Source organism: Alosa alosa, chromosome 5 (genome assembly GCF_017589495.1).
Source record: "Alosa alosa isolate M-15738 ecotype Scorff River chromosome 5, AALO_Geno_1.1, whole genome shotgun sequence".
Classification (NCBI taxonomy): domain Eukaryota; kingdom Metazoa; phylum Chordata; class Actinopteri; order Clupeiformes; family Clupeidae; genus Alosa; species Alosa alosa.
The window spans coordinates 18,949,043-18,959,042 of NC_063193.1; the positions used below are offsets into that span (position 1 = coordinate 18,949,043).

Genomic DNA, 10,000 nt, shown 5'->3' on the forward strand with positions numbered 1-10,000 from the left:
GCTGTGCCTCATCTGTTAAAGTGCGTATGTCAGGTTAAAAAAAAAAATTGACAAATGAAGGGACATGAAGCAAGATAGTAGTGAGTAGTGATTTTTCTTGAAAAAACACTCCATTAAGACTCCTTTGTTTTCCTTTGTGGCAATCCCAAGAAGACATTACCCATATTTCAAGTGAAACAGCATCCTCTCTTTGTCTCTATGTCTCCCTCTCTTTCTCTGTTTTTCTCTCTCTCTATGTCTCTCTCTCTCTCTCTGTTTTTCTATCTATCTCTATGTCTCTCTCTGTCTCTCTCTCTGTCCCTCTCTCTTTCTCTGTTTTTCTCTCTCTCTCTCTCTATGTCTCTCTCTGTGTCTCTCTCTCACCTGAGTTGGGGACGATCAGGTGTCCCCCCAGGGAGTTGAAGGAGCCCACGGCGGTGCAGGAGGGGTCGCGCGTGCGTGCCAGTGTTTGAGTGCGCAGGCTGGCCGCTGCCGTCGTCTCGCTGTTGTCCAGCAGCGAGTGCGTGACCTTGGGCGAGAGCTTGGAGGCGTAGTCGGCCAGCTCGTCCTGCGGCGTCACCAGCGTGGACGAGTTATACACCTTGATCTTCAGGTTGGGCAGCGGGTCGAGCAGCGGCGAATTGGTCATGGGGATCTTGTCGGAGACGTCGTGCAGGGCGTAGACGGGGCCACGGTACATGGCAGCTGCGTTGGTCAGGTCCGGCGGAGCGGTCAGCAGGTCGGCTGTTGACACAGAAATTGGTTTTATTGGATTTGGAAGCATGTGGTGATTGTGCTGTGCTGAGTCCAAAACATACGCCGGAAACACAAGCACTGTAGTTCTATGCACGTGTGTGTGAGTGTGTGTGTGTTTGTGTGTGTGCGTGCAGTGCATGTGTGCGTGTACTGTATTATGCGAACACTGTAATTCATGCCGTTCACAGGTCTTCACTCATTTGCATGGCTGGATAGCAGACTGCTGCAGATGGATCAGTCCATCAGGTGAGCACACAGATTAGCAAGCCCAGCTGAGGTGTTGAGCACATCTCTATTACCTGGCACTATCCTCCTCCCTACACTGCATCTCTGAGATGGCTGCTAAATATGGAACGCTAACAGTTCAGCACTAAATCCATGTACATATCTCCACCGTGTCCACACCATTTATTCTACTGCTGTGCATATTTGTGTTTGTGTGTGTGGCTGATTCTCTCTCTCTCTCTCTCTCTCTCTCTCTCTTTTTATGTGTGTGTGTGTGTGTATTTCTTGGTGTGTGTTTGTAAGTGCCTATAAATACTGTTTGTGTGAGTGTGTGTGTGTGAGTGTGTGTGTGTGTGTGTGTGTGTGTGTGTGTGTGTGTGTGTGTGTGTGTGTGTGTGTGTGTGTGTGTGTGTGTGTGTGTGTGTGTGTATAAGTGTGTATAAATAGTGTGTGTTTGTGTGTGTGTGTGTGTATAAGTTTGTATAAATAGTGTGTGTGTGTGTGTGTGTGTGTGTGTGTGTGTGTGTGTGTGTGTGTGTGTGTGTGTGTGTGTGTGTGTGTGTGTGTGTGTGTGTGTGTGTGTGTGTGTGTGTATAAGTTTGTATAAATGTGTGTGTGTGTGTGTGTGTGTGTGTGTGTGTGTGTGTGTGTGTGTGTGTGTGTGTGCCACGAGGCTGTGCCCTGGCTGGGCAGGCTGCGCTCTAAAGGGCGCCGGTAGCTGGAGGCGGCTGCTTAACAGCATGCTGATTGCTTATTAACATTCCGTTTTGTTAGAGAGGAGGAGGATAGAGAGGAGAGGAGAGGAGGATAGAGAAGAGGAGAGGACGAGAGGAGAGGAAAGGCGCCTGCTTCCGCAGTAAGCCCCTTAGCCCCGCCCTCCCCAATCCCGCACGCTCTAATCGCACCCCACGCCTCTGCCACCTTCCACCTCCCCCCGTCCGATACTCCCTTTATTCCACCCTTGGGTGAACACAACAGGGGAAAACATCAATAAATAATCCTGCCAGAGCTTGATACATTTTGCAAACGGTGATAATGAAGGGATTCGCCGTGGCAAATTGCGAAAAATGGCAGACGCGCACTGCTGCTGCTCTGCAAATCGTGACATGAACGTGTGATAGGCTGGCAGACCTGTGGACACTGATTGTTTTTGTAAAACCACAGGAGGATGGTTTGATGGTTGCAGTAGTTCATGCTTGCATGGTCAAAGCACAACATTGCTGACTTGGACCGTATCTGGGCCAAGATCATGCCAGACCAACGCTGGATTAGCTCCAGGCTCCTCTATCAGACTGGCTCCCTCCACACATGGGCTCTTCTCAGTTCTCTAATCACACTACACATCATCCAGCTAAAAAGATAACATTGGGCAAGAAAACCCCTCTCAACTCACACACACACACACACACACACACACACACACACACACACACACACCTCTCTCTCACTCTCCTTTTATCTTTCTGCCTCTCTCTCTCTCCTTCTCTCTCTCTCCCTAGTTTGACAGTGGTGTGCCTCTAACACCTAGCCTCAACTCTGGCATCCTTCATCTCTTGGCCTATTCAGCCATGCTCAAATTTAATTAACAAGCCAAGCCCCCAACGTACACACACACACACACACACACATATGGAAAAAGAATCCTCACAACCAGAAAAGGCAAAAAAAACAGGGGAGAAACATAATTCTTCATTAATGATAACCTGAGATTCGCCTTTACCGCCGCCGACTGACAAGCATTCTAATGGCCTTCTGATGAAATGTCACCGGGCCCTAACACGCCAGCACCACTGAAAATTACATCCCCATTTCATAGCCCCCACTGCTGCTACCGCCACCATCACCACCACCACCCAGACTCCTCATTTACTCCCCTGATTTGAATTTTAATCTGGCCCGTGTCTTCCCCAAGCCTGGCGTGCATGTGTGTGTGTGTGTGTGTGTGTGTGTGTGTGTGTGTGTGTGTGTGTGTGTGTGCGTGTTGCACACAACTTCAGATATGTGCACGCACCTCCCAGCTCTACAAAAGGCCACCTATTGCACCGCAGGGGAATAAGCACTGCTCGGATTTAGCTCACATCTGATATTTTCTAATCCAAATGTAATTACATTTGGCTGTCAGACCAACAAGAGCAGTGTGTGTGTGTGTGCGCTTGTGCGGGCCTGTCTCTGTTTGTGTGTGTATTTCCAGTATTGTTGTCGCTGTTTGTGAAAGCATTTGTTTGTGCGCCTACAGTATGACAAATGACTATAATCTGCATGTGTAGCCTGCACTGTGCTAATTTAACATGTAAAGGTCCAGAGGCCGAAGCCTACGTCATGGCTACAGTGAAAGAGCCGCACAGAAAAGCCTGTGTTAGTTGTTTAAAAAACAAAACGAAAAAAAAAAATTTTGATTTAGGATAGGGAAGAGGCTTCATCTAGAATGACCTGAGCATGAACATGCCTGAGTCCCAAAAGCAGAAAACACAGTAAAAGACTTGATCTTGATGCAGTAACAGGTGGCTGAATGGAGAGAGACACTACCCTGCATATTGCTTCTCACAATCACTCTGTCTGTTTTGGGGTCTGCTGAGACACAGAGTGGACAGAGCGCAGGGTGGAGTGGAATCAAACGAGCTGGGGTGTAGTGAGTAAACACTTGAGCGGGACCTGCAGGCCCAGTGGCCAAGCCAGAAAACAAAGCCTCAGGCCAGAGGAGATGGAGGACACACACCACTGGGAATACACACCAGGCAGAAGCCTCAGGGTCTCTCGCTCTCTCTCTCTCACACACACACACACAGTACACACACACACACACATATACACACACACACACGCACACACACACACACACACACACACACCACGCACACAGACACACACACATACACACACACACACACACACACACACACACACACACACACACACACACACACACACATATACACACACACACACACGCACACACACACACACACACACACACACACACACACACACACACACACACACACACACACACACACACACACACACACACACACACACACATACACACACACACACACACACACACACACACACACACACCCACGCACACACACACACACACATACACACACACACACACACACACACACACACATATATACACACACACACACACACACACACACACACCACACACACACACACACACACACACACACACACACACACACACACACACACACACTGATGCTGTTCCACTCACTCACCCGAACGTGCAGTCTTGATGTTGACCGACTGGAAGCCCCCATTAAGGGCTGAGGAGTCTATGATGTCCTAACTCGAAGTCATTAAGGGTCTTCTTGATGTCCGGAAGAGGGCCTTATGGGTAGACGGCGAGGGCCAGAGATGACCAGGCACATGATGACGGCGATGACAATGCCCACATAGAGGGCCACGTCGTCTGTGCTGGGTGCGGCTGTGGAGAGACAGAGAGAGAGAGAGAGAGAGAGAGAGAGAGAGAGAGAGAGAGGGAGGGAAGAGTGGTGAGCAGAGGATACACATAAGGATGGAGCTGGAAAAGAGGGTCTGCACAAAGCTGCTTGTCTGCTCACCAACACACTCACTCGCATTCACATACAGTACATGTGCATACACATATATGCCTACAAATACAACACAGGCACATATACGTATAGGCATACATGCATAGATTTACACACACACACGCACAGACACACACACACACACACACACACACACACACACACACACACACACACACACACACACACACACACACACACACCCATGAGGCAAAACCTATTAGAGAAAGGGAAGAAGAAAGTAGAGCAGAGGCGTGCAGACAGACATTTTATAATAAGGGGAGCGCTCTCTAATTTAATGAGCCTATTAATTATTTTATAACGTTCTTGACATCTTTCAGGGATTCATCTAAATATTTTATATGTCTGGGAAAAAAGGCACAATGGTGAAAGTTTCATCCTCTCCCCCCTCCCGTACGTGAAACTACAGTTGCATAAAGTTTTCATTGATGGCTTGACTGAGCTTTTAAGTGTGAGGTCGAGGAGGCGCAACGAGAGATGAGACGATGATGAATCGACCAGACTCTTCAGCTTCAAAAGCCTGCCAAACAAAGACGCCGCGCAATTGTTCCCTCGCGCAGTGTCAATGCTCTCTGGCGAAACAGCTTGCGTAACTGGGAGCCTGAATTTAGCCACAGAGAGAGGAGAGAAATGAGAGAGAGATAAAGAGACAGAGATGAGGAATGAGAGAGAGAGAGAGAGAGATGAGTTATGAGAGAGAGAGAAAGAGAGAGAGAGATGAGAAAATGAGAGAGAGCGAGAGATGAGAAATGAGAGAGAGCAAGAGAGAGAGAGAGAGAGAGAGAGAGAGATAGAGAGAGAGATCCACTGGAGCTGTCAGTGTGAAAATCAGATGTGAGCGTGCTCAGTGAGCCTTGCTCATGCGTCCACCACTGCACAGTGCATCTATCAAACATCTATAAAGAGCCTTGGACTGGCTTGCTGGTGCAGATGTACTCTTTAACACAACGCTCTGTTGTCTTGACCCCGGGGAAAGGATGGATTCATTCGACTTGTTGTTCCTGAGCTCTGCTACAGAAAACCTGTTTTCAATCACCCGTTCCACGCTGAAGTGGAGACCTGGCGCCATAATGCATTGTGCAGCGATGGACCTCAGAGACAGCAGCAGGGGTTATTTCTCTGCTTCCAGTAGAGGGCACTGTGATCCACATGTACACTCAAGGTGCCACTTCATCTGCATTTGTGGACCAAAAACATAAACCCTACCCTGCCAGTGACTATACCGGTATTTGCTTGACCAAAGGCACTTAATCAACTCTGCCGGTTTTATGCAGTGGAGTCATCTGGGATCCCTCGCACCTGGTTTTACCATGTTCTGACCAACATGCCCTGCGTAAACCATTAACTGAGAAGGCCTGGTCGCAAAAACAATCACCCCCCGAAAAAGCCCCCCGTTTGCTTTGTAACCAGATAGAGTTTCAGCGCACGAAAACAGTCTTCTGGTCAGGGCAGGCTAAGCAAGAAAACGTCATGTGGCCATAAACGTTTGACTAATACCCACCAGGGCCCAATGCTGTCAGAACTATGACAGGGACATAAAAAGATTTAAGGAAAAACAACTAAAAACCCAAATGGACGTTAGTGGTTGGGGAGCGTTTGTGGTCTTACTGTTGACCTTGTCTCGGAACTAGTCTGTCTGGTGGCTCTGAATGCTGCTGTTACTGCTGCTGTCCCAACACATGGCAATGACAGACAGAGACAGCCAGAGAATCAGAGAGAGAGAGAGAGAGAGAGAGAGGGAGAGAGAGAGAGAAAGAGGGGCAGAGAGGGAGAGAGGGAGAGAGAGAGGGACAGAGAGAGAGAGGGAGTAACTACCCGGCAAACGCCCATGGCTGCGTCCCGCTCTCCAGAGCCACCGATCTGTGTCAGAGTCAGTGGCCATGCATCTTACATAGTTAGCTGGCGTGGCGGCGGACATTCATCTTCCCCACTAATGCAATCTCTGCCCTCCACCAGAGACGCCCTGACCTCTGGGAGCTGTGAGTGTCTGGGCCCATTTTTTAGGGACAAATCACTCTCGCCGTTCCCTTATTGATTTGGCCACATAATGGTGTCACTCTGGTGTTTAATCAAAGATGGGAAATGGCTAATGCACCGGGAGGTGTTGTCGGTCAGTCAACGGTCGAAAAACAGCACAAAGCAAAAAAAACAACTACTGGTCAAAATGGCGATCAGTCAAATTATCGCATGGCTACTTGGGTGTGTGTGCTGTAATGAGACAGGTAGATGGAGGAGTCTTTGTGTGTGTGTGTGTGTGTGTGTGTGTGTGTGTGTGTGTGTGTGTGTGTGTGTGTGTGTGTGTGTGTGTGTGTGTGTGTGTGTGTGTAAAGGTCAGGCCTTTCTGTATGCGGGGAAGTGCTGTCATGGGGGAGTCAGGAGGCCCTGATTGATCCCATTGATCGGTCGCTGTTCTAATTAAGCCACCAAGACGCTATGCAGATTGGCCCCCATGGCCGCCAGGTCCCGAGGACTTGAAGCTAACGAGGTTTGATTACCTGGTGACCTGTCTGGCCCTCGAGCCGCAGACTCAGGAAGAGAAACGCTCTGGATAGCTCCCAAACTGGAACTATCGATCCAAGAACGAGTTTTCTCTCTCTCTCTCTCTCTCTCTCTCTCTCTCTCTCTCTCTCTCTCTTTCTCTCCCTCTTCCTCTCTCTGCGGGACGGATCGGGGAGAGGGGTTAAAGGGTCTCTTGGTCTCTGTCCTGATCAGCATCTGAACAGCCTCCTATGTGGAGGATGCGCATAGCAGGTGGGCACAAAGAAAGGGGGAGCAAGCGTGCTCAAGTCAAGCTGGCGCTTCATGGCACACTCACACAACTGAGAAGAGTCTGTTCGATTCTCAGTAGCGCTTGGCATTATGTCGGCGGGAGGGCGTTGAAGCTGATACTTAATGTAGTGTGTCTTTCCAGCGCTGAACTCCTTTCTAAAAATACACACCACAATGCTTTTCAATTTAACATGGCATCAGCTGTTGGAGCACCTGTGAGCTGCACTGGCACGCTTAAATCCTTTGCACTCCAAATGACCCACCTCGTGATGCCCCAAAACACCTCCATCCAAGGTTATGGACCACTCCTCCAAACACAAACAACCGAGGTGATAAAACTAGGGAAGGGTGGGGGGAAGTGTGTGCATATAATTGGGGAAATGGCAAACGCGACCGATGAGTGACCAGTATCACCTTGGTGAAAAAGTGTGGGCCATGGCGTCTCATCCCGTCATGTCTCGTTCCCTGAGTTAACCTGCTGAGTGGACCGGGCTGCTAGGGGTCTCACGTCATCACGGGCCACACCCTTCCTCTGATCATTCTCCATACAAAGCCGTGCATAGGAAGACAAGTGAAGTGAAAAAGGCAGCGGATGAAAGAGTCGCAATATAATTTAAGAGCGTCCGCCCCCCCATCACCATCCCCATCCTCCTCCTCACCCACCCCTTTCTCTTTCCTCGATTCCCTGCAGTCATTTAGCAGATGAGACGCGCCATCTTACACGCATTCTTTGATGATAAAAGTGCCACGATACTAAACGGCTCCATTAAAACGTATCACAAAGATTAATATGCTCCTTTGAGTACAAAATGAAATTCGGCATGGAAAAAAGGGAGACTGCATGAAACACAATGAAAACTAAAGGATTATTTCGTCTGAATAAATATCAGGGCCGACTCATAGCACGGCACGATAACTCCTTGTTGCTTTCCAGTAAAAAAAAAAAGAAAGGAATAGTAGAAAGAAACGTCACACTGCCCAAAATAATTGCACTCAGCCTTTGAATCTCCACTGTTATGACTGGGCTTGTCAACGGCTGTCTTGAAAGAGTAGCAGAGTGGCAGCGACTTGATAAGCCATTAAGGAACACTGCATTGCATGGGAGAGCTGGCACTGTACAAAGGCGAGAGCGCCGCCACATGTGTATTACACATGCGGCAGAGTAAGAAAGCCACGACTCCAATTGCATGCCATTGAAACTGGACGCTGTACTCTCCTGCAGGACCACCTTTGCCCAGGCGCTTTTGAACTCGGCCATTATTTCGCACTCATTTTATTTTCCAAAGCCAGAGGTGATATCACAGAGCCTAATTGGGTGACATTTTCATAGCCTTGCTGCGAGTCTGCCAAGCTCAGCTTTTGTTAGAGCACAATGGGAAAGGCGTGGAAGCCAGCAAGAGAGAGAAAGAGAGAGAGAGAGAGAGAGAGAGAGAGATAGAGATGGAAAGAGGGAGAGAAAGAGAGGATCAGATACACAGAAGCAATAGATTGCAGGACGGAGAGATGGAAACACAAAGACAAGCAAATGGGGTGAAGGAATGGAGAGGAGCAAAAAAATAAATAAAAAGAATACAAAAACTCACATGACACTCCAAAATCATTCTTGGCTTTAGGCTCAGTGGACAGCTGATACAACGAACCTTTGGGGAGAGACATGAGGGAGGGTGGATGAGGGGAGGGGAGGGATGATGACATGAGACACGTCCAAACAGACAAAACTGAAATGAGTTGAATCACACGCATACACACATAAAATGACAATGAGGTCATCCTGTAACGTCTTGTTCATACAACTTCAACTTCAGCATAATTACTTTTGTCTGTGTGTTACTTGTGAGTGAGCATGATGTGCAACTACATTCAAATGTGGATTTTTCTTACATTAAGTGTTTGACATTTACTTCTTTATTGTCTAGCAAGACCAAAGATATTTTTTTTCCCAGACAGACACCAGACACACTGGTGAGCTCAGTGTGTATTTGCAGTCTATAATTGAACCTGCACCAGCCCAAAGACGGGAAGACATGTACACCAGTAGTCAATGACTCAGTGGACGGATATTACAGTTAACAAGACAGACAAAATGCATGAGAGGCAAAAGGGCAAACCCAGGAAATTAAAACAAGTGGCACACAGACACACACGTCCATGCAGAAAGACGAAGAGACAGAGAGAGGGAGAGGGGGAGAGAGAAACAACAAAGAAAAGGACAGACTAAGAGAGAAGTAGAGACAGGTAGAGAGAGAGAGAGAGGAAGAGAGAACACTAGGAAGAAGAAAAGTGTGCCTTGTCACAGAGGATAACATTACGCCACTGACATCAGCGCTCTCTGTCCCACCATCTTAATACATTCTTAGATAAGATAAGTATACCGGTACAGTATTCCTGGTGTGGCAGCAGGGAGGCTTTCACAGCAAACCCAAAGTGGCTCAGTTAACCATCACCTCCAACCACAAGAAGCTGTGCAAGTCACTCTCATCTCCTGTGTTAATGTGCTACACTCGGGAGTGGGGGGCTCCTTTAAATAGCGATTGCTCATTCTCCCTGCAGATGGCAACTCTTGAGATAATAATGATCATTCATTTTTTGCGTGTCGCTTCGTTACTCAAAGTGATTTTATTTTATTCATTTTGCAGACAGATCAAAAGAGCGGGAAACTTCGTCCCCCC

General features: G+C 48.2%; 1 protein-coding gene across 1 annotated transcript in view; it reads right to left on the reverse strand.

The window, feature by feature from the left end:
* Positions 1-10,000, reverse strand: part of unc5ca (unc-5 netrin receptor Ca) — a 140,512-nt gene that overhangs the window by 13,318 nt on the left and 117,194 nt on the right. Inside the window, 3 exon segments of the mRNA XM_048243938.1 lie at positions 364-723; positions 4,206-4,317; positions 4,320-4,414. Of these exon segments, the coding sequence (XP_048099895.1) occupies positions 364-723; positions 4,206-4,317; positions 4,320-4,414 (567 nt within the window).